Source organism: Lissotriton helveticus, chromosome 2_1 (genome assembly GCF_964261635.1).
Source record: "Lissotriton helveticus chromosome 2_1, aLisHel1.1, whole genome shotgun sequence".
Taxonomy (NCBI): Eukaryota; Metazoa; Chordata; class Amphibia; order Caudata; family Salamandridae; genus Lissotriton; species Lissotriton helveticus.
In genome coordinates, this window is record NC_136059.1 from 1,372,405,917 (window position 1) to 1,372,431,636 (window position 25,720).

At 45.3% G+C, this 25,720-nt stretch overlaps 1 protein-coding gene across 2 annotated transcripts in view; it reads left to right on the forward strand.

The window, feature by feature from the left end:
• Positions 1-25,720, forward strand: part of TRMT10B (tRNA methyltransferase 10B) — a 235,137-nt gene that overhangs the window by 35,861 nt on the left and 173,556 nt on the right. Inside the window, exons 2-4 of one of the 2 annotated variants that reach the window (XM_078676311.1) lie at positions 2,063-2,171; positions 10,849-10,973; positions 24,006-24,158. In XM_078676311.1, coding sequence (XP_078532437.1) covers positions 2,063-2,171; positions 10,849-10,973; positions 24,006-24,158 — 387 coding nt within the window. Of the gene's footprint in view, positions 1-2,062; positions 2,172-10,848; positions 10,974-21,714; positions 22,950-24,005; positions 24,159-25,720 lie in introns of those variants that run through there. The other variant, XM_078676312.1, reaches the window with a different exon arrangement.

Sequence of the window (25,720 nt, forward strand, 5' to 3'; positions counted from 1 at the left end):
AATCACGCTTTCTCGGGGAAAACGTGATTCGGGGGCGTTTCTCGGGCTTTTTTTAAGCCCCGCCGCTTTGTCCCGGGCCGCGCTGTGATTGGGGGACACTCCCGTGACGTCATTTCCCGGGCCGCGCAAAAACACAGAGATGCCCGACCTTCCTTCCCTCTTTGCAGCTGTTACGGACATTGAGCCCCTTACTAAGTTGCTGAACATGACCTTCTGTTTCCCCTCCCACTTTCCTCACACAAGAATCCCCCAACTGCCTGACACCGCACGTGAACGGGCACACTTTGGCTTCTGCTCGGCTTTGAACCTGTTTTCCCAGCCCTGGCTTCACCCTGAGCCGAGGCTGTGGGAGTAGAGCGCTCTCCTGTCACTTCCGGGTGAGTGTCTCGAGAAGGGACGGCAGCGTCCGCAGGTCCAGAGTGCTGCACAGTGAAGACGACGACTCTGGCCTGGGACTGGCGGTGCATGGCTCCTTATCTGCCCCTCTTTGCGTGAGGCCCTCGGGATCCTGAACGCGCCTCCGGTGGTCCGGGAGGCGCCTGTGTCACCCGCGGAAATGATCCACTCCACCAAGCGCGGCCCAGGTAAGCTGCGGGGGTTCGGGTGCCAGGGACAGCTGCCAAGGGGCCAGGTGTGGTTTGTGCCTGGGGCGAGCAGCGACGGGGCGAGGCGTGGTCTGTGCCAGGGGCGCACCGAAGGGTTCAGGTGCCAGGTGCGCACCGATCATGCAACATACCGCGCCGTGTCCGATAATAGCCGAGCTGGGGGGTAGCTGCTCAGAACACCTGGCTTACCATGTCGCTCCTCTTGCAAGGAGGCTCCCTGTGTGCCTTTACTGCGCATTTACAAAGCACAAGGGCAAAAGGCTCGAAGGATGAGGCTTTATATGTGAACCACCGCCCCTGCCGCAGAAGGGACTGCAGTTTCCATGTTCAGGACGTACTGACGATGCTTCGAGTGCATCCAAAACGTTGGGCTTGTTGGGCATCTGACCTAAAATGGCAGCATAAGTACTCGCGTCGCGTCCCCGGTGTCACTGTCAATGACCATGTCGCTGTTCAGGCTCGGACTGGGACATTCAATATGCCTGGGCCACAAACAAAAGTCACCCTGTAAGTGAATTTCAAAGCTAAAAGAGTGACCCAAAAAAAATGTGTACAAGTGTTTGCAAGGTGTGAAAACTGCATGCGTTTAAGCTTGTTGCAGACTGCATGTTTCATATAAGGTAAATCAACTCTAAAATCAGACCCAGCCCGCGATAAATCAGTCACAAACAGCCCAAAAAAACAAGCATTTACAATGCAACGGTTTCGCCTTTGGAAAAGTTTGAGATATTGGCATCGTAAATGACAAAATTTGTATTTATGTGTTGGTTTTGAAAACAGATAAATAAATGGCATTGTCATTTACATTGCCAATAGCTCTAACTTTTCCAAAGGCGAAACCGTTGCATTGTAAATGCTTGTTTTTCTATTTTCTAAATTTTTGTATGCCAAGTAGGTGTGCTTCCAAGTCAATAATTATGCAATGTACACAATTAAAATTAGAGTTGTATAACATCTACTGGACACCCATATCGATAAGTTATTAAATAAAATATACTAATAGCGCTCTATTTCATTTCTAGATCTTAATAGTCACACTTCATTGAATAAACTGCCTTAATCGTTATTGTCATTCAGTATATACACATCATATTGTGTTACCTAGAGGGCTTCCATTAAAGATCTATGCCTGTAAACAGTAACAATGAAAATGTGACTATTCTCGTTGACGACCCCTTCTAAGGCCAGACAAAAGAATCTAAAACTGGTTCCTTCTATTCCATTGAAGTAGCTAAGTCTAAATTGAGCTGGCATACGGGCTCAGTGTGTTAAAACACTTCCAGCGTAGACCTTTCAGAGTTAACTTAATCTTCCATCCTTCCTGAGTTGGCCACTGAGTTGCAATACATTGGGTTTAATAAATTATATTTCTACTGTTTACAATTACAAGACTGCTATAAAGAGCTATAAAACAAGTTGTAGTTTAATGTTTGATTTTTTATCTTGTTTACAAAAAGAGAAATGCTTTAAGAAAACAGAGGCACTGGGAGAAAATCATTGCTGCAAGGAAAAACAAAAGGAAGAAAGAAAAAGAAAGAAAAAAAGCAAAACGTTCAGAGGTTGCAGGTATTCATTTTAGTTGATATGTCATCATGAATTCTGTTGAATAATTGTCTTTTATCAGCAAAAATGTCATTTTAATGTATCAAAAATGTATACAGGTGTTTTCTTTGTCATCAGTGGAACATCAGGTTCCCTGCAATGGCATTGTCACATTGTAGCTGGCCTTGCTGTGGCTTTAGATCGCTAAAGGGATCGAGGCAGTTCTTGGAGCAAATCTAATTACCGTATGCTACACAAAGATTTCAAATTGTTAGTTTCTGATATGCAATACCTTCTGACAAATGTGGCTGTGACCTTAGTGGCTGCTACAGTGCAATTGATAACTTTCAGAACTGTGTCAATGTTGAACTTGCTGACTTCCATCACTGCACACAGAGGGCGGAGGAACATAAAGAGGAAGTAGTTTATATGCAGGACTGGTCCCCCATGGGTTCATATTCTTCCCTGGTAGTTTCTTTCAGTCCTCGTCTGGAGTTAAATAACAGTTGTCATAATCTGTGTCTGATGGCGGTCACTCAGAGTTTGCAATACTAACAGGTCTTTAAGTATGTTAGTTTATTTTCTTCTGTCATGCAGGGCTGTAGAGACGAGTATGCCTTGATCAGACATTTCATCAGTCTTTGCAAGTATGTTTGTGTTTTGTCATCAATTCTATTGGAAGTTTGTTTAGTAGTGTCCTTTCATCCAGTCTTGCCTCACCCCTGCGGCACCCAGTGTGTCTCCATTTCTCCCTGCTTTTAGTTTGTGCACTGGGACCTCATATCTGACCTGCCCCTAGGGTGTTAAATTACTGCTTATAATGAATTTTTGGTCATCACTCCCAGTGCTTCCCTGAGGTAGCTCTCCTCCACTCCTTTGGTAGATCTGAGTTGTTAATGCCCCATGTTTGGTCTTTCTGTCTCGTGATCTTCTGTTGCAGAAGTTTAGACCCGTTGTCACCCTCCATCCACAATGTCATTTGGCTTCTCCAATGGGTAGCTTGTCAGCTACTGGTAACTCTCTAGCTACATGTAAGTAGTTCTCCTGTGTGCAGCCCATACTAGTAAATTAGAAGCCTTTGCTTGGCGGAATTAATCCATGTATAATAAAGTTGAGAGTGTATTTAAGACGTAAATGTGTGCATTTTCAGAACTCATATGCTAACCTTGGGAGGAAAATGGTTCAATATCTAAAATATATTCAAAGCTGACATTTGACTGATAAATCATATGTGGCATTGGACCGGCTTATTATTAATACGTTAACCTTGGTTATCTATTACCCATGTATAGGCATTTGGAATTGACAAAACATTTTTACATTACTACTGGAAACCCTGCCTGATGCACTGAGGTGATCACTGCTAGTAATCGGGAGTATAGCCACTAATGTAACCTTGTCTGGTGCGGTCGCTATTACAACACTAATATTAGTAGCTTGGGATGATTTTCCCTTAACTTAAGTAGCTCTTAATGCAGAAAAGGATGGAGACCCTCTGGCTTTTTTTCCAGGAGGACTTTTCACATTCATCTGTGGATGGACAAAAGGATCAAGTCCAGAGACTCTTGCATTATCTTAATTTCATAAACTGCACATGTCCCACCTCTGTTCTCAAGCCTTGCCTCCAAACCCTACAATTGTAGTACAGTTTGCATTGGTGACTAGTACATTTCTCCTAGTGTATTCGGCCAAAGTGTCCATTTTTCCTTCTTGACTTGCAGGAAGGCCAGACTAGAGTTATGCTAACCATGTTTGTTTTTAGCAATAGTTAAGGCCCTGGACTTTGACCAGACATTGTTCAGATTATAAGGCAAGTGAATGTGAGATAGGGTGCTACATCCAGCTTTTCCTCCAAATGCTGTCTTGTCATGTACAACTTGAATTTATCTGCAATGTTGATGCTTTACTTCATTCAGTGGACCAATGCTCAGATTGCTACATGGGCCGATTCCCAGAATTTTGAACAAGGAATGCTGCTGATGTTGCCACCATTTCACTGAATATATGGTAATTAACCCCATATGTCTTCCTCCTATATGGGTCCTTAGAAAACAATACACAGGACCTCATTCTTACTATTTACTGGAATTTATCCTTTTTATTTCTTTTGCATTATAAACATTAATCTCAATAAACCTGTGCTCTTTCAGTGGTCTGCCAATGACATCTGTCTCCAGACATTTCCTGTTTTACAATGCGTGAGAAATGAGAGCTAATGGTGAACTAGACAGTAACATTTCCTACTTTTTTATATATTCTTTTGGTATGTCCTTGCTCACCCGTAACACACATTTTGGTTTGATTTATTTTCTTAGAATTAGAAATTCAGGGACATGGCTAAGCCTTTTTATCCAGATGTTCTCATGGTCTGTGTGAATCTTGGTGGCAGAAGACAGGATAAAGGAGAACATAAATGGATATTTGAATCGTCATTTCTCAAGTACATGCAAACACCAGCCCTTCCTTATTATGCTGTTACTCTGTCAAGGAAAAGTTCTTCAACATCCAGTCATACTGTAGAGATGACTCTAAATCCTTCCCCACTAATGCTTTGAAACATATTTGAAAAATAATATTACTTCCTTTGGCAGCCTTTGTAGGCATCTGTTTTGAGGAGATTTATGAAAAACGACTTTTTATATGTCATTATAAATAGTAGGGTAACTATTTGTGATATTCTATTATAATGCACAAAATTAATAATAACGACTGGCAGAGTGTATATTTCATTCCAAGGGGACGGAAACAATATTTCATTTTAGTCAGTTATTAGTCCGTTCTGCTACACTCCAGCTGTGTTCTAATATTCTGACTTGTGTGTCAAAAAATGTTTTGGGGGTAACAGGTTCAGCATGAGCATGTTGCAGAGAGGTTCTGAGTGAGTTATTTTGGACTTTGCTGCGATTAGGTTTGGTGTTGTATCCATTTCATCTTTAATAAATGACTTCAATTAGCCTGTGTTGGATTCATGCCTTGAAAAACTTACCCAGCAGCTCTCCTATACTTGCTCATCTTTCAAATTGGTTTTTAGTAGAAATGTTTCTTTAGCTTTGACATCTTTCTGTTGTTTTGCATTCTGATCAAATTCTATTACAGGACCGGAGGCTTTGTATTATGCTTTCTCGTTCATTTATTGCCACTCACAGCAGCCATTGAAAACGTAGCATTATGTAAATAAACTACATTTCCCATGATGCTCGTGTAACACATCACATCCTGTAAGACCCCAAAAGAGCCACCATCACCAGAAATCATCCTCTTTCTTTGCTGCTCATGCAGAAAGTTAAGTGTATTCTCTGTTGTTTCATGATTGCTTGTGTTATGCTCATTGTTATCGCACTTTTAAATGACTAAGCGCGACTATTGCGCACAATGTTGCTTTGCCTTGCCTAAATTTGATTGTGATTTTATTTGTGATTGACAGCGCGAGCCTCGCGCTAGCTCCCGACACATCTTCGCACTCCTGCTGCCATCGGGGACTGCGATTTTGTGCTTGTCTGTCCTTTGAATGCAAAAGCAAGTTTGAATTTCTCGCTTAAATCGGGACCGTGCACTAAGCATACGGCCGCTCCTACGGCCTCCCCTCAGACTCCCGCTTGGGAAGAAATTAGTACCGCACTGCCGACGGCGGTGATTTAACTAATTTACGACACGCAGAGGTTCCCCTCATGAGCCGATCGCGCAAGGAAACTTCACTTTTGCTTTTGGTTTAGGTTTCCAATTGGGCTATTTCCTAGTAGGATTGGGCTACCATGCCGCTACTGCCAGTTTTATCGATGTAACTTGCTTATTTGCCATTTGAGACCCCTCTGAGCAGCATCTCTACGCCTGGCTGGCAGGAAAAATGCTTTAGGCCTGGAGGGTGCATATCTCCTGTATACAATATTGCTCCTTGGCTCCACCACGCCCTGGGGGCTGCAAGAACTGTGATACAGCTAATGCTAAGGAGCTAGGTACCTTTTACTGATTGTTTGTGCTGTGGGTTGGCTCCCCCTCTACTCCTCTAAAAGACCTCCCCTCATGAGCAGATACATATACAAATTTTGTCCCAAGATGGAGGATTGGGTTCATTATGCCAATGGAGTTTATCCACACAAAGTGGTTTTCTAATTGTTTAGAAAATTGTTCATTAAAAGAATACGTTCTTAAGCCAAAAAAAAAAAGAGGATGATACCTTATATGAGGAGGATGTGGAAAACCCTTCCAGAGAGGACAACATAGTTGAGGCCTTGGACGCCTCCGTCCAGGACTCGGTCAACAAGGCCCTTGAGAAAACAGTTCCAGGGACTGTGCAGCAAGCACTTGCTACTGCGCTAAAACCAATAACTAAACAATTTGAGAAATTTGCTAAGCGTCATGGTTTCACTGCTCCTGCAGGAACTCACAAGGACGCCTCAACTTCAGAACCCCAATCTAATCCCTGGCTTCATTCTTCTGCTATGCCCTCATTGCCTGCACTTAGCACTGGCAAATCCAAGGCCCCTGACATGGATACAGATACGGATACTAAAGAATGTGGAACCTCCACAGCCAATTTCCACTCCCTTCAATTTTAATCCAGCTAACATAGTTCACCCAAGATCCTCTGAATGGTTATTGGCCCCCGATGTTGCTGCATACCTGCACGACAACCTTCGCAGAAGTTTTGACAATGATGTGCGGAACAGACTCCGCTCCGAGTGTCCCCGACTGGACCTTTCTGATAAGGTTGCAGAAACTCTGGATATAGATTCCAGTCTTTTGACCTTCTTAAAAAAGTTTGCCAAAGACCCAATGAAGGGTATTGATCGTGCCTGGCGAGGATGCCAGGACAAGCTCCTAGATGTAGTGGGCCCCTTAGCGAAGATCTTGGAAATGGCGTTAGAGGCGCAGGAATTGGGTACTCCAGTGGATCCCCATGTCCTGGCAGGGAGGACACAGTGGGCCATATGCCTCTTGGGTAACGCCAACTGTGCCATCTCCGCGGAACGGCACAAATCACTCCTTATGTGCTTGGACTCCAATCTCACAGAGTTGGTGGCAGCGGAGCCAGGTCCGTTGGCGGACGGTAACCTATTTGGGGAACGTTTCGTTAAAGATGTGGGCAAGTATGTGGACACTTTCAGGGCTCTTGACAAGGCTCAGTTGGGTATTAAAAGAGTTTTTCAGGATGGTGTTTTCAACAAGGCCGGACGAGGAAGAGGACGCTCGTTTCGCCGTCAATTCTCCCAAGGTCCTCAGAGAGGAGACTTCGGTCGTGGCAGAGGCGAATGGGACTCCACTCGTGGAGGTACATTCTACCCCACCAGACAGCACTTCAACATGAGATGCATCCATAGAAGAACATATTGCGGAGGCTTTCAAGCCCCAGAATCTTCAGGTGAGTGCTCTAGACAAATTCCAACTACCCTTGGGGGGTCGCACTCAGTTTTTCTACCACAATTGGGTTTCAAATATCTCAAGATGCTTGGATATTGCAGACAATTCAGGGATTTCATCTAGACTTCTTTCAGATTCCTTATCAGGACAAACAGCCCAGACCACTTTCTTTTTCCCAACTAGAGTGCGCTTTTATAGATTCCGAGCTCGGAGAATTGCTGCAGAAACACACGATAGTCTCAGAAGGCTTCTGAGCGTTTGGCATATCGTTCTATCAATAACTTCTGTTCCGTCATTTCGGCGGGTCATTCCCAGATTGAGGGCAAGCCAGTAGGGATGCATCCACTAATATGTAAACTATTGAATGGTATTAGAGTAGCGAATCCGCCGAAGTATTCTTCCTTATGGGACGTTCTTTCCTTATTAAATCAATGACCTCACAACAATATGTTAACAAGGAAACAATTTTCATCCAAATTAGCCATGTTGTTATGTCTCGCAGCATGTAGATGGTCATCTGACGTTAAAGCTCAAGACATTACAGGTAGAGTATTTACTCCAGAAGGAGTTTAACATTACTTCCAGAACTAAGACAATGTCTTGAAGTGTGGAATATCATGTTTTTCCTAGTAATACGAAACTCTGTGTAGTTCACTGTCTTAAGGCTTACGTGGAATGTACCTGGTCTATTCGGCCTGATGGTGTGGTGCAATTATTAATTGCTTTGCAAAAACCTTACAAACCTGTTACTGCGGCTATGATAGCCAGATCGTTAAAAGATGTTATGCAAGAGGCGCGTTCTGTTCGTGGCGCCATGGCCTCAAAAACTTTTATGTTAGGTTCTACTGTTCAGGACATTATGCATTCTGCTGATTGGTCTTCTGAATCTACCTTTAAACAGTTTTATTTTAAACCGGTGGGTGATATTTCCTCTGTGGTATTTGATCAGCGTTAAACTAGCATAATACGAAGCCTCCTGTCCTGTATTAGAATAAAAATGATCTAGCATTCGCGCCAAGAATTTTCAATTCTATTAAGGACATGGAGGCGAGGATTATCCCACCCAGTTATATTACAGTAATTTAATGTTTTACCCACCCGTTTGTGTTTATATTCTGTTTAAGCAAAATTTACGGGGTTTCTGTCTCTCATTCTTCCAGGTTCTGAGAAGAAGATGAATTAAGTATACTTCTGGTTAAGAAGACGTTACCTTCCAGTTGGATTGTTCTTCCACGTTGCAGGATATTATTATTGGACTTCAGTTATGCTTGATGGACTTTTACGGTTCGAAGCAAATAAAGAGGATGATTTCCAGTGATGGTGGCTCTTACGGGGTCTTACAGGATGTGATGTGTTACATGTGCATCATGGGAAATGTAGTTTATTTACATAATGCAAAGTTTTCATTGGCTGTTGTGAGTCGCAATAAATGAAAGAGAAAGCATAATCCTCGCCTCCGTGTCCTTAATAGAATTGAAAATTCTTGGCGCGAATACTAGCTCATTTTTTATTCTTCAGTTATGCTGTCCATCATCCAGGCTAGATCGAGACTCAAAGGGGCTGGCCCGTTGTTCAGGCACAATTGTCAGTTGTTACCTTGCAGCCACAACGTAGGGAGCAATTACATCGGGGTACTTTTACAACACAACTTAGCTGGAAAGCTTTCAAATATCTATATATCACTTCAAAAACTGCTTGTTTTGTTGAGCTCAAAATGAGGAAGAGCACTTAGAAAGAAAGTCCTGCTTGTTATTGTGTTAATTCGCTTCAGTACCATAAAAGCAGTGAAGTGGCAGTAAAACATTGTAGTTTCTTAGTAGACCTTCCTCGGAGTGCAATAGAGTAAAGATGTTGTTTTGGTTTATCCATTTTTTGGAAGAAATACTCAGTGTATTTCTATTCATTTTGTTTTTTAATTGTGACAGTGTAAATACCAACAAAGTGTTATAGATTTTAAGCAATTAAAGCCAACCTATTCAATTCATATAAATTAAATTATTGAATAAACAATATTTATTATTGTATTAAATACTGGAGCTGTTTGATTAATTTGACAATTCGCATATCCTCAATTCTTTTTTCTTTTCCTTTTATGTTGCACTATCCTTCACTATTTATTAATGTATTGTATACATATATTGGTGCTGATGTACCTGAGATTTTTCATAACACACTACTGTGTATGAATTTGGAGACGCTGTGCATATATCTGTATCAAACTATATTTAGGACTTTCAGTTTCATCATATCAGAAATCATTGTTTAATAACTACCAAATATCTGTCTATGGTGATTGTGTGACGCGTTTAGACGTGATATTAAAGTTACATGGCATGTAAGCAATATATTCACTCCTAAGGCTATGGTTTGTATATGTATGTGTCAGATCCACCAAAGCTTACTGTCTAAGTCGGTAATACTTTCTTATATTTTAACCCTGTGGAGTGACAGTATCTTCTTTTTATTTTGACCCAGGTAAAATTTTAATGTATTGCAATTGCATTTATCTAGCCGTTACTACCCCTGACGAGGCGTTGAAGCACTTTTTGGGCGAGTAGCATGCTACTCTGGAACCCATAAAGTATTAGTGTTGATTAGTATAATGAAATATGAAAGTAATTTGTGTGGTCGATATGTTAATCAGTTATTTGGATTGAGAAGGATAGTGGAGGGATAGAATAGGGAAAGATTTGCATTGATATAGCGCTTTTTACCACTGATGAGGTGTTGATACGCTTTTCGGTGAGTAGCACTCTTCTCTGGAACCCAAACAGGATTAGTGGGAATAAGTATAGGAAAATATGCAATTCATTTGAGTGTATACGTGGTGGACGTGTAGTTGTTTCCTTTGAATGTTAGGCTTCCAAAAAGAAAGGAACAGCCACATTCACTCTTTATTAACAAAAACCTGCCTAGTAGAGAGTTACAGTGGACGCTTGTGTGGTTTCATGCAAATTTTAACAGCAGCCCCCCTCAACATAAATCTGTGGTTGAGCTTATGCATCTATCCCGACTTTGAAGACTTGCTCCATAAAAGACAAGTTTTGTGTTTTCTTTCCATGCATCTCTGCCGACATGTCATTTTATAAACTACTTATTTCACCAACTGTATAGTCCAGTAGACGCTCAATTATTTGATGGCTTAAAACCATATAGTACCTCAAAGATTTTTATTACTGCAGTTTCCCACCTCTACTGAAGTGTATTTCTTAGTTTATTGCTGCTTCTTCAAAATTATCGTGTATAAAAATTATTTTGATAAATGCCTGGGATAGGTACCTCTATATGACATTTATTACATAGATAATTTTAAAATAAAAGTATTTATCCAATTGTATTTCAGGCAATCCCTTCAGACACAGCAAACGTTTTTTGAAAGCTCGGACTAAAGAGCGTCTCTTGCTAGCAAAGGATTCTGGGCCAAAACTATGCTTGGATTTAAGCATGACAGAGCACATGACTAAAAAGGTAAATTGTTCAAAACATGTATAACATTGTGATTTTATGTTTTTTCAGTCATCCTTTTGTTTCTATAATAATGTAGATTTTTAAAAAATGTTTAATTAATCAAGCTGCAATTTAAAATTAAGCATGACCTGTTCTGGTTGAGTGATATCTGATGTTTTTTTATCTGATGTTCATATTTCACAAACCATGTTGGAAGAAAAACCTACTTTGCCCAACGATTTCAGCCAAATTATTTTGTTTGTGTTGTGGCCTACAGTAAACATTATACTGCATCCTTAACCCCTTGCGTGCTGCGCACATTTTCGCACTGTGCGGGCGATTTAAATAGTGGGCAGGATTCGGACGGCCCCCGGCAGCACTCCGCACACGCCCACCGTGATGCATGACGGCCTGGGGCGGTCCAAAGCTTGCAAGGGGTTAAAATTCTACTGAGATCATTTTTTTCCAAAGTCATCTGTGCAAACTCAAAACATGGGTGAATGACTCCAACTCAGTGATGTGAAAAGAGAGGTTACTATTGTGGAGGTCTGTTCCTCTTACTTAAGGTAGCAGATTTATTGCTTACTCAGTAACATTTTCCCAAGATGGTTATTTCCACAACCCCATTTGAAAAGGCCACCAGAGCTTTCTCAGTGTGGAGGGTGCAGCATTAGCGAGTGGGGATACAGGCATACCAGAACATAACTGTTTCCTTTTGTTTAAATGAGCCCACCACATAAACATTTTAAACTTTTTTATTGTTTCCTGCATTCTGCATCCTACTCCCGGACACTCTTGGGAGTAGCTGAACGCTTTAGAAGTTCCAGATAACATAACATACTCCCTTCTCTACTATAGTCTCAAAATTACTTAACTGACAACCCAGTCTTGCAGAACCTCTCTTCTCCAATTCTGGCTGTTGCTTATGCCCTTCTATTTATTTTTTACCCTTGTGTTTATTCCATACACATTCAGTTAACCTAGGGTCAACCTGTCTCAATCTTTCTGAAGCCTTCTTAGCAGGACATGGCTTTATCTCTGTGTAAATGTATTCCATTGATCAATTTACAGTTTCAGTAAGGCATATGTACTTAAAAATAGCAGACTAAGCTATGATATTTAACAATATCTTAGTTGTTCGAAATAAGTCAAGAGTACCAACCATCATTGAAACTCGAATTAGGCTTTTCTTTTGGTGGTGAGTTTAGCTTGATAACCCAATGATATGAGGAAGGGATTGATATAAAGCTAACAGCCAATATGTTTGAATATTAATACTGTTTACATTACTCCTGAACGTTGCAGCTACTATTTTGTTTCTTTATTGTAGTTAATATTCATATTGAGTGCACTAGGATAAGATTTTAATTTTAAAATACTTTATTTAAAATGTGGCCATTGTTTCTTTTTGTCCTGGAGTGTGCCTTACTATCCTGAAACTGTTTGGGTTCCACTAATCATCTCTGTTATGTTTGAAAACATCGATCATTACCTAAAAAGCTTCTCACTCAAATACTGCTTAGTGGGTTGCGGGGGTGATTACAGTCCAACTGTCTTTCTGTCTCATGTTGGCACGTTGACAAAGCCTATTTTCTGGGCTGTGTTAACTATCATCAAATACATATTTAGGATACTGTCCAAATAAGTTTATTTTCAACCAGATTTTTTAAAGTAAGTAAGTGTGATAAAAGGGCATCCATGTTAATTGGAGTAAATCCATTATGTTTCCGCTTACTCCTGCTACGAGGGAATTTGATCCGGAGTACCCACTACAATGGACTACGGACGCAGTGCGATACCTGGGGATTCGTCTCCACACAGACTCGGTGGTTGTTCTACGGGAGAATTATGGTGTTGCAATCTCTAAGCTCGAAGACGATGTTGAAAAATGGATTACTCTTCCGCTGTCACTCCTGGGGCGTATTTCGCTCATGAAAATGATCGTACTGCCACGCTTTATGTTCTTGTTCAGTAACATCCCTATGGTTATATCGTCCCATTTTTTCCGACAGCTACAAACACTAATGGCTAGACTTGAATGGGCTGGGAAACAACCTAGGGTGGCGTGGAATATACTTATGCGCTCATATGCTGCGGGCGGACTAAACGTTCCAGATCTGGAACTTTATTACCGTGCCGCACAAAGCGCGCACGCCTACCATTGGATACATGGCCCGGCAGATATCCCCCACATACGCATCGAAACGATCGTTGCAGACCCGACTCCATTGCCTGCGCTGCTGGTGAAACCTCGGGACCGACGTACGGGTATTCTTGACTCTTTCAACACTGTAATATATGCTTGGCATTATATGATGGATATTCACGCGTGCAGCCTGCTGTATACTCCAAAGGCGGCCATAGACTGGTGCCCCTGGCTGACCCCGTGCACGGAGAAGGGAGTTCTATCGGCGATGCGAGCGTTGAATATCCACTGTATGGGGGACTTGTTTGAGGGAGGTACGGCTCGAGCCTGGAAATGGATAGAAACTGGTGACGTAACAGTCCCGCTGCTGGCACGTTTTCAGTTCTACAGGGTGAGGCACGCACTGAGAGAACAATTGGGTGACGATATGGAGGAGCCCCCGACAGTGGCAGCTTACGATTACATAGTCAACGCCAAGTCCCCCGTCAAATTAATAACTAATCTATACCGCATTGCTCTCTCGGCAAGAACGACGGAATATGCGAAACCGAGACTAGCATGGCAACTTGATTTGCAAACTGAGCTCCGGGAGGAGACGTGGCAGTATTGCTGTACAAGCACTAGGAAGATTTCCCTGAATAGACGTCACAGACTCCTCCAGTTAAAGTTCCTGAATAGATCTTATTGCACTCCTGAGAGGTTATATAGGTACAATTTGCGGGACAGCCCAGAATGCGAGAGATGCAGAGCCCAGATCGCTGATTTCCTGCATGTGGCCTGGTACTGCCCAGTTGTCCTTTCCTTTTGGCACGCAGTATACGGGGAGGTTAACAGGATTGCGCAACTAGTACTGACCCCGGATCCACTCTTGGCTTTATTGGGCTACTCGAAGCCCCTGCGACCAGCGCGTAGGAGACTAATAGACATGGCTTTTCTACTTGCTAAAAGATGCGTTGCACACACCTGGATGAAGGGTCCTCCCCCTACATTGAAGTCCTGGTCAAGGGAACTGACATATTGCTGCACGCAATCTGAATTTTATAGTGAATTAATGCCTCCTTGCAACAGGCCCAAGAATTTCTGGTCCATGTTTCTGGACGTGATGCGGACTCGAGGCATGACAGAGGGGGAAAGTGAGATTGATCGGGGGGCGGGGGCTACTCGGATAGGAACACAGAGTCGCCTCATGAAACGACATGCACATAGGTACAGTAGACGACTTGGCGGCACACTCTGGGAGGTTGGGGTTACTGACTACTGTCCACTGAGGAAAATGTATCTGAATACTTCCAAGGGTGATCCTCTCATTACGTAGCTGTCTGGGGTTGTGGGCCTTGGGTACATGCAAAGTGCTCTTTCCCGTTCCCTTGATTGGTGTCAATTTTGTTTATGGTTTCTGGGATACCTACCAATGTGCATGTGCTTATTATTTGTACTTCTGCCACCGCTGATTATTGTCAATGATCACGTTGATTGTCTCTCTGTTTGTCACTTTTTTTGAAATGCTAATAAAACAAATAAAAAATAAAATTTTTAAAAAAGTAAGTGTGATAAAAGTTCAGTTGGAAATGCTACTGCTGCCAGTAAATTTCTTGATCTTTTTGGATTTTAAGCAAAGTAATGTCTGAGTTGAACTCTAAACTATTTTGGCAAAGTCTACAAACTTTGATGTGAAACACAGTCAGTTCAAATTGTAAAGAGTTTATGGAGAACACACATACATTGGAGCACATGAATCAGTGTTGACACTCCAGACGTTCAAGGGTAGAGATTTTATTTAATGAAATTGAGAAATCATGTCTGGGAAACCCTCTTACCTCACATACAGATGAACTTTTCCTTCTTGGCATATGGATATTGCAAATGCACTTTTATTATTATTTTTTTTACATCTTCCACAAACCACACTAAATTTCCTAGCAAAATCAAATCTCTTTTTGTTTTAGAGAACCATCAGATCTAACTATTATTACAAAGGCACTATTATTATGTGACTGTCCATACATGCACACTCATGGATGGGAACATTAGAATGGCTTTTGTTAAAAAAGTTTATAAACAACCAATTCTAGATGGCTACCTGTGTATTGGTGCACATTCGCTGACATGAGTAGGCATGTTTGAATTATTTTCATTATATTTTAGCAAGAGTCATCGTAGATACCTGCATGTGGCTCAGCACCCGTTCACACTATGCATTATTTGAAAGGTTTTAAAGCCCATGTTTGGGGCCTGTCTGCATTGCCCACAAATTTTGTAGCACCCTGCAAGCGGCAGCAAGAGCCCTTTGCCAGTGGCTTGGGAGCTACTTTACCCTTGCACATGAAAAAAAAAGTAACAAGAAAAAAACAAGGCAGTGAAGGGGACTATTTTCTGCTGTCACTCACTTGGAAGGGAACTCATAACTGAGGTGGGCTGACCCTTTGCCCCATGCTATATGCAGTAGTGGGTGAAAACAAAATGTGAATGACTCTACAAAAGACCAATAAATGAAGAGGACTGACTGAAATCTGCTGTATATATAGATATATATGTATTTGTAAGGATTACCTTTTAAAAACAAATGATTGTGCCTAACACCTGACCTAAAAATGTAAACAAAAACGACGACAAATAAGGCAGTAGTTGCTAGTTTTGTCAAAATTCACAATTGCAGTGCTTCTACCCCCCAACGTCCCACTGCCCAAGAACCCCCTTCTAGTCCACAAATACTTACAGAAATGAGGGGATCACTCAAAAAGTAATCAGAGACACAATTCAATTCATGACTGCAATATAAATGCTATTATATCCGAAGTCTAAATATATGGTCCTTCCATATTCAGTCCCTTGATTCAAGGAGACTGGTATATGATATATTCAACTTTATTTTTGCAACTTCTAAAATAATTCTTAAGCCACGGCAACACATTTCGTTGCAGTCATGAATTGAATCGTGCCCATGATTATTTTTGGGTGTTCCCCTCAATACTCGCTGATGAAGTCCTGTTGTAAGGACGAACCACCTTGGCTAGGCTGAGGAATTATCTTGGAAGATGCAAGAATAACGTTGAGTATATCATATACCTGTCTCCTTGAATCAATGGTATGAATGTGGAAGGACCATATAATTCGATTTTGGATATAATAGCATCTATATTGGCGTCATGAATTACATGAGTGCTCCCCTCATTGCTATATATAAAAATATAAACAGTTGTTGTTTCCTCATCTGTTTTCTGACACTGGAAATACAGCCTAATTTCTCATTGTGTACATTGTACAAACATCTAAATGTTGAAAGGGACATGACAGCCTACGAAGGATTATAATGAGTGCTTGTCCGAATATTTGTTATTAGTGAGTGTAATTGCAGCAACATGTGCCATCTTTATACGTGGACGACATCAGAAATAAAATCACTGGTGACATTACTTATCACACCACCACTGACATAATCATTGTCACTGATGATGTAATCACAGGTTCTGCTGAAGATTGCTCTTTCCACAGTTGTTTGTTGACAGTGGAAACAATGCCGTATTTATGGATCCTTTGTGAGGATGTCAAGATGTTAAAAGTGGAGATGGAGATATCCAACAACATGTAATTTCTGCAGTTTTTATATTTCAACGTCTGTTTTTATTTTACCCCCAAAAGGGAGTACGCAGAGGAAAAGGTGACAGGTACACAGCGATAAGCCTACAACCCCCAAGGGGCCGGCCGCGTCATGAAAAAAATTGCAATAACATACTGTGTTTACATGGTCCGTAATCTCTTCAATCTCATACACAGCGTTCCGCCTACAACCCAATCGGGCCGGCCGCGTCAAAGAGTAAAGTTTGCTGTCCACCACGCCTAAATGTCACCACGCATAGGGTCGGGCCCTTAGGATCGGGCGCCAACCAGAGGTCAAAACCAAGACAACTATCGGACCATAGCGGTCCAACATACAACCAGGAGCCTAGAGGCAGGCAACAGAATAATAAGGATAATGCAAAGAGAGAGTAGAGAGAAGGGCAGAAAAGAGAAAGTCAGGAAAGGGGGAGTGAGAGGACCCGGAGAGGAGCAGCTGTCGGGGCACACATCATTAAGCACATTTCGGTCTCTAGAGCAATCACCTCATGGGTCTACGTGGGGTAAAGGGGATCACAGCATCATCTACTAAACGCAGCGCCCTCAGCCTAGGAGGCATGTTTCTCGCATGTTCAGTTTTGTACAGATAGGTCACCAAGGGCTGCCACACTTTCTCAAAGCGTGTAGTGCGAGACTGCAGTCTCGCGGAGAGCAGTTCCATAGTGATGACATGCCAGAGTCTCCCAAACCATGCAGCAAGGGGGGGCGCCTCCGCCTTCTTCCAATACAGGGCAATAAGTTGTCTGGCAGCACCCAGCATTTGTAACGATATAGTCCAATCACTTCGGGGCAGAGCGAGCAGATTGGCAGGTTTGATTCCCAGCAACACTGTACTAGCGGCATCAGGCAAAGGAAACCCCAGGACCCCTCTTATGTGGCTCAAGACCTCTTTCCAAATGATAGCGATCAAGGGGCAGTTCCACCAGATGTGTAGGAAATCCCCAGGCACATGATGGCACCTCCAACAGCCGGGAGAGGAAGAAGAAAACATTTTATGCAAGCGCTGAGGCGTGTAATACCACTGTGTCATTACTTTGTACGCGTTTTCTTGCTGTGGTATGCTGCGGTACACTTTGAGGATATCTCTCCATAAGCGAGTCCACTGTGTCGGCGTGATATCGGCTCCCAGCGTCGTATGCCATCGTTGTTGGTACGGCTGCGAGGGCGGAGTCTGAGGGTGTTGCAATATCTGATATATCTGGGAGATCAGGCCCTTCGTGTCAGTGCAGGAGCGGGCCAGGCGCTCGAACGGAGTAAAGTCCCGCGTGGCCCCAGGGTATATCGCGTCCGTCAAGGCCCAATGGCGCAGTTGGAGATATTGCAGCTCAGCTTCAGGCGGAAGCCGAAATTCCTCCCTACAATGGGCAAAAGATTTAAAGGTGCCCCCATCAAAGAGATCCGTAAGGACTCTGTAGTCGCCCTGTGTCCATCTACAAAAGGTTCTGGTGCGATAAGCCGGTGGGAACCACGGGTTGCCCTCAATAGGGGTATGCGGGGAGGGAAAAGTCGTGAGACCCCTCCGTACCGCTATCCTATCCCACACGTCTAGAACGGTCTTTGTGGGCACCGCCAGATACGCGCTCGGGGACCGCCCCGCTTTATGAGTCCAAGCCAAATCCCAGACGGTACGGCCAGTGACCGCCCTTTCCCTATGGAGCCACCCTTTCTCACTCCTCCTGGTGCCCCACTCAACCACGAATCGCAGGTGAGCAGCCCAATAATAGTCCACTAGATTAGGGCATGCTAGCCCTCCGCGATCTCTCTGGGCCATAAGGAGTGCTTGGGAGAAGCGGGGTCTCTTACCCCCCCCCCCCCCCCCCCATATGAAGTTAGTGCAGTCTTTTTGCAAGGCTCAGATATTTGGCAAGGGGATAGACGTGGGAAGGCACTGAAATAGGTAAAGGAGTTTGGGCAGGATAGACATTTTAATTGCATTGAGTCTTCCCAGCCATGAAGGGATAAGTGACTTCCACCTCCTCAGGTCATCAAGGATTGATCTGCGACAATCTTTCCAGTTAAGTGACGACCAGCCATCTAGTGAGGGGGTCAGGAGTAGGCCGAGGTATCTAATGTGGCGAGCGGTCCATCGGTACGGACATAACTGCTCTAGCGGGGGGACATCAGATGGAGGGATCGTAAGGTTAAATACCCAGGACTTATTGTGATTGATTTTCAGACCAGAGGCGCCTTCGAAGGCGCAGAGCGCAGCATGGAGCGCCGGTAAAGACTGTCGGGGCTCCGTAAGGGTAAGGATGAGGTCGTCTGCGTAAAGCGCCACTTTATGGATTTGTCCACCCATCGGAATGCCGTGAATGCCCGGGTCGCGACGGATCATATCCGCCAGAGGCTCTATTGCCAAGGCAAACAGTAAGGGCGAGAGAGGGCAGCCCTGTCTGGTCCCTCTTCTGATGTTGATCGGGTCAGTTAACCGCCCATTCACGCGGATCCTAGCCTTTGGCTCAACGTAAGGCGCCATGATCCTGGCGATCATCTTTGGACCAAGCCCCACTTTGCAAAGGACCGCCCGGAGGAACGACCAGTCCACCCGGTCGAACGCTTTCTCAGCGTCCAACGAGAGGAGGCAGGCCGGGATCCGCCAGTGGTGAGCCTTCCCCACCAAATGCGCAATTTTCCGTACGTTATCGGCCCCTTGGCGGCCACGGATAAAGCCCACCTGATCCGGGTCGACGAGGTCAGGCATATGGGGGTCCAGCCGTTTAGCCAGCACCTTGGTATATATTTTAAAGTCGGTATTGAGTAGCGCTATCGGGTGGTACGACGAGCAAAGTGTGGGGTCTTTTCCAGGCTTCGGAATTAAGGCTATTTCCGCCATTCCCATGTCTGGAGAAGGGCCCTGGCCATCGTCAAAAGAGGCGAAGAGCCGAAGGAGGTAGGGACTCAGCTGAGACTGGAACAGGCGATAGAAGGAGAGCGGCAAGCCGTCGGGGCCCGGCGTCTTCCCCAGATTGAGCTCTTTAAGAGACGAGGCTATCTCGTCCCGCGTTATCGACTTCTCCAGAAGCTCAGCCGTAAGGGGGTGCAACGTCGTCCCGCTATACTGCTCCAAGACTTCTTCCGTCAGGGCAAGGGTTGGCGGTTCCGCAGTGTAAAGTGAAGCGTAATAATCCCGGAACGCCCGCAGTTTGTCCCACGCCGCCGTCGCACGAGACCCATTAGGGAGCACCACATTCGCTATATGGGATCTGGCCGCCTTGACCCTCAGCCGTCTCGCTAAGAGTTTTCCAACCTTATCCCCTCCATCAAAGTGCAGCTGTTTCAGAGCCAGAAGGGAGCCCTCAGCCCTGTTCGTACGCAGCAGTCGCAGTTGGCCCCGAAGATTCGCCAGGTGGCGTCTCGTCTTCAAGGTAGATCCCTCCTGATCCTGCGCATCCGCTACTTTCAAGTCCCTCACCAAGCCGTCTTCCACCGCCCTCCCCTCTCGTGCCCTCGCGATCGCAAGGGATGTAATGTGGCCCCGTATCGTGGCCTTAAAGGCGTCCCAGACCACCGAAAAGGGCGTCTCGGGCAGGTCGTTGGTCTCAAAGTAGGAGGTAATGGCTGTGCGAATGTCCTCAACAGACGCCGCATCTCGAAGGATGTGCGGTGGTAGATACCATTTCCGCTCTCGGGGGGGGGCAGTCCCGCGGATCCCGAAGGAGCAGTTCCACGTGCGCATGGTCCGAGATAGGTATGTCCGACATCTCCACTTCCACCACATCCCTGTGGAGGTCATGGGATAGGAACATATAATCGATGCGAGAATAAGAGCGGTGGGCGCTCGAATAAAAAGAGTACTCTCTCTTATCCGGGGAAAAATACCGCCACGCGTCAAAAACGTCGGGATGTCACTCCCCAGGGGGCAGTTGAAAGGGGACATGGCTATCAGAACGCACCAGGAGATATGGAGCCCCCACCGCCCCAGGCCCAGTGTAGAGGAATCAGGAGCCCATCAGACCCCCCCCCCTGCCCCTCGACCCCTTGTCTGCAGAAGGAAACATGAGAACAGTACCTCAGGAGGAATGCAGCAAGTGTAGCGCCATCCTCACGGCGTAGGAGGGTGCGTCTTGGGAGAGCGCCCCTCGGGATCAGCCACGGCCTCCTCAATAGCTCTAATGTGGGCAATAACGTCCTGTCTAGCCTGGCTGTGTGTGGGTTCCTCAACAGGCGGAGTGCGCCGTCTCCTCGGCACCGTGGTCTAATCAGGTCCAGTCGGCGTTCTCTTACGGGACGAAGGTCTAGAAGGGCTCTCCGGGGGAGAGGACGTGAGATGGAGAAGCCGCGCCGCCTCATTGTAGGATCTTAGAGCTTTGCGCCTACCCTCCCACTGGAAAATAAGCACGAAGGGGTGGCCCCACTGGTATGGAATGTTCATGCTCCGCAGCTTCTCCGTCACCGGGCGGAATGCACGTCTGCGCTTCAAGGTATTAGGCGCCAAATCCTGGAAGATTTGAATCTTATGGCCCTTGTATTGGAGGTCAGGCTTGTCCCTCGCGCACTTCCAAATCTCCTCCTTCTCGACAAAAAAGTGCACCCTGGTGAGGATGTCCGGTAGGAGGCCCGATCTCCCCGCAGGAGCCGCCACTCGATGCGCCCGGTCAAGAGTGGGGGGTGATACGTCCTCGTCTCCTCGGACCTCATGGAGAAGCTGCGCCACGTAGTCCATCACGTCCTTCCCCTCTTCGCCGAGTGGCACGCCACGAATACGGAGGTTGTTGCGCCGACCCCTGTTTTCCAAATCCTCCTGCTTGATCTGGAGCTCAATGTTTTGTTCCTCAAGGGCTGTCAGGCGCTGCCACAGATGTTCCTGGTCTTCTGTGCGCGTGTCCAGAGTCCTCTCCAGGCCATCAACGCGGTCTTCTAACTCCGTGACCTCCCTCTTAAGCTCAGGAAACGCATGAATGCACCTCAGATCTCAGGGAGCCAATCTCTGTCTTAAGGTCAGTCATAAAGGCGGCCATGAACGCCTGGGTGACTGGCGGGGAGTCCGCCACCCCTCGAGATGGACCCTCTCCGGCCGCCGGCGCCCCTGCCTTGCCCCACATGGCCACCACAGTGTTATCTTTAGGGGCCGTCGTTGGATCGGCCCTGGCGCCTTTATTAGTGCGCGTCGTCTCCTCTCGCTGTCAGAAGAATCCTCTGTAGTCCAAAGACCGCCGCTTCAGCGTGAGCCCACAACACCAGGTAGCAAGTGAAAGCAGAACCAAGGGGGAGGAGAGGCGCACAGGGCCAACGCACAAGCGTGGAGCATAGGGAGCCGGCCTGCACCCCGGGTACTCAAGGGCCCAAAGTCCAGATCACTCGGCACTCGCAGCGGCAGGACAGCAGTGGGCCCCCACACCCCTCCCAAAGCAGTCTAGGCAGTCCGGGACCCACTGAGCAAAAGTACCTTGTGGCAGTCCGATCAGTTGCAGGGCGTCTCCCCCACTCCAAACTCGCAGCCAGGGGTCACCGCCGTAGGAGCACCACACGCCGTCTGTGCGCCGCCTCAACAGGACAGCGGGCGCCTCGCACCACCAGGACACCGTGCACTGTCCCCTCCTTCTCCCCGCAGTCGATGCCGAGAGCTGCTCGCCGAGATCAGATCCGCTCGAATGTCAGCAGGGGGCCACAAAGGGGGAGACCACACCAGGTCGCAGTTAGAGCGGTCTGCCCTCTGCCATGCTTCTCCGCCGTGCTTCTCCGCCGTGGCACTGCACACCCAATACCATGGCTGGTAAAATGGCGGGCGCCGTCTGCTCCGACAAGTGCCCCCGGGGCACCGCATTCACCAGAGCGCTGTCGGGCCCCCAGTCGCGGCGCTGCCCCCTCTTACCAGTGCACAGCGCAGAACGGGAGCGCCCGGAGTGCAGCCTCTGGCCCAGACAGCAAGCACCAGACCTCCGCTTCAAAGCCGCAGAATGGCGGGCTCCGACCTCGCCGGGCGCTCAGTCAGCCGGGAAGGCACAGCCAGGATTCTCCCCCCTCAGGCTGGTCCACGGGCACTCGGTCCGGCTAGTCCCACCTCGCTGCAGGGATCGGGGGAGGCAGGCAGACGTCTGTCGGCGCTCACCGCGTCTGTCCGGCAGCCGGCAGCAAGCTGCCTCAGCAGAGCACCAAGATGGCGGAAAGGCGGGCTCCGTCCGCGCCGAGCCGGCCGTCCGCCCAGGGCGTCTCACAGGGCACCGCCGCTGAAATACCGCTCGTGGAAACCCGACTACAGCCGGTCAGCACTCAGGGGCATAGAGGGGAGAGGCCAGGTACCCCAGAATCCGCCTTGATAGCATATAATGAGGCCAGCGGCAGCGGCAGCTCCACAAGAGCACGTCCGCTCACATCGCCGCTCAAGCCATGCCCCATTTCTGCAGTTTTGATAGGAAATGTATATGTGATATCCATTATTCTCTAAATACACAGAAGAGATCAGTAATTACATCAGCGATGTCCTGTGGTGAGGTTACATATCACATCACCAAATAAGAAAATGATTGCTCTTGTCCAGATAGGTTTGTTGAGAGTGAAACTAAGCCATGTTTCCATTCCATATGCTCAGGACCTTTGTTGTGCAAAGCAGGCTCGTTGGGCATGATAACTTGGTGAAGGATGCATCTCACGGCCTCATCCTCTGTTTAGAACTAGAACGAGGTGGGCTCAACAAACGCTGTCCTTTGTGGCAGTGTAACTGAACTAAGGATATGGTGGAATTCCAAGCCCCACTCAATGGATTCTGAAGACACGTGTAATGAGAGGAGCTGTGGACTAATTGCTAGAGTTGCTGACTTTGGAACTGGGGACCCAAGTTCGAGTCCCGGTGTCGACTAAGCATCCTTTGATTATGGGAACATACTTAACTAGCAATGGCACTGAAGAGGACTTCTCTTTAGGCAGATAAGAAGATGTGAAAAGGTGGAATGCCAGGAGGTGCAGAGCCAGTGCCTGAAGTGGGGGTGACTATTACCCAATGCTGTATGGTATAGTGGGAAAAGGCAATAAATGAATGACTGTTGACCAGACAAGTGGATTTAGAGCCCCTTTATAGATGTATATAGGTATGCATTTATTATTTATGATTTTTTTTCTTTTTGATTACACGAGCTTGGTGGCATAGTTAAAATTATGTCTCTAGGTCAGATGTAAAAATTAGTATATTTGTTATTGGCTGATTAAATACACAATCAAATTGGTCGATAAACATATGTTATTCAGCGCCAAGATACCCTTGGGTGAACGTGAGCTTTACAAATACATATGCTATTTTATGTTCCAGTCTGGTCTATTGTTGTGCATATAATTTATTATATTTTTTTTGTTTTAAGGAAATAAGTCGACTTGCTGGTCAGATCAGGCGGCTCTATGGTTCGAACAAGAAAGCTTCAAAACCTTTTTGGCTCTATCTCACCAATTTCATAGTCAACAGTCCTATTTATGAAGAGTGTTTGAGAATGAACGACGGCTTCTCCAATTATCTTGTAAGTTTTAGCGTTTGTCTCTCTTTAAATTTACCGTCTTTGGCTACATGTACTGACTTAATGAGATATGTTGTATGCTGACTTGATAACTGATTGGCATCATTTGTACTTACAATGAATAGTTAGCTCTGGTGACGAACATTAATATGAGCCTCCAAACTGAATCCCGTAATGATTTTAGCCTTTGTTTCTTTGGTTTTATTGTTTGGAATAACCTATTTTATTCCTTTTGTATTTAGTCTCTGTAAATATTTTACTGGAAATTTAGATTAAATAATTTAACATTCAAGAGTCTGTTGTAACTACATCCATTATGGTACAGTTGTGTATTGAATTTCAAATGAAATGCACCTTTCGGTGATAAACTCCCATGGTGTCAGCCATGACTGCCTATTGAACCATCACAACCAGGCCAGTGTAGGTCTTGGAGGAAGTAGTCTCCAGCAGGCACATACTTTTGAAGAGGGGGCAATTGATGGCACTATCCAGTTCTTTCTGTATCAAATGTTTTAGTGTACTTGAAATGTGGTTTCATTTCATGCAAAATTCATACAAATAGAGCAGTGATAATGCTAACAAGCTTTGCCATAAGTGACTTGTAAGAGATTATACACAGCTATGAGATTTTCCATCTGCATCTCAATTCCCTTTATAAAATATCACCAGATGTCCTGTGAAAAGGGGCTCTTCCTATGTGCTCTTTACTAAGAACCACAGCTCTGTTACCATGTTTAGTCACAAATGCACTCGTTTTCCTACATTTCTGGGTGTTTCTTTTTATTGAGATTTGTGTGCATTTGATATTGCATAATTCTTTTTACACCACATTTTCACTGTTCTTTTTTGTGTCTTTCAAACATTTTTATGATATTGTTTCTTTGTTGTGTTTGTTAACCCGTTAAGTGCTGCGCATGTTCAGCGGACGTTGCGTGCACTACCTCGGTAGTGCTGCGCAGGTCTGCTGAACGTCACGGCCCTGTCCGCGCAATAGAACGTTCCGCACCAGCGTGGAACGTTCAGCGCAGCGGAGGGGTTAACTGCATAGACACTGATATATTAATAGCTATACTTTTATGTAACTTCTCCATGTTAGGTCAAAGTGTGAACATAGTAAAAAAGGCAAATTCCATATCAATTTTAATTGAAATAATTCCACTTTTCTAATTAAAGATGGCAGTTTACCAAAAAACATGCACACTACCACAACAGCCAGCACCAATCCAAACCAATATCAAAATGTTAATTTTATCCAAAATACAGAAAAACAGAAGAAAAGGGCAATTAGGGCAAACAAATGGACATTAGACACAAAAAGTGCATGACAGTGGTTATTACACAATTATATTGATGATACAGATATCTGCTGCTGTAAATCTTAAATGGATGATTGTGAGAAACCAGGATTTTTTGCAGTCCCCCCACTTTGCGGCTTGCTTTTGACTATTAGATGGTGTTTTTCTGACTCTGATTGTGCCCTGGACTCTAGTATTAAGACCCAGGGATTGTGCTCCTATTAAAAGTGCATAGTAATTAGGTATAATTACAATCCCCCCCTATAAAGC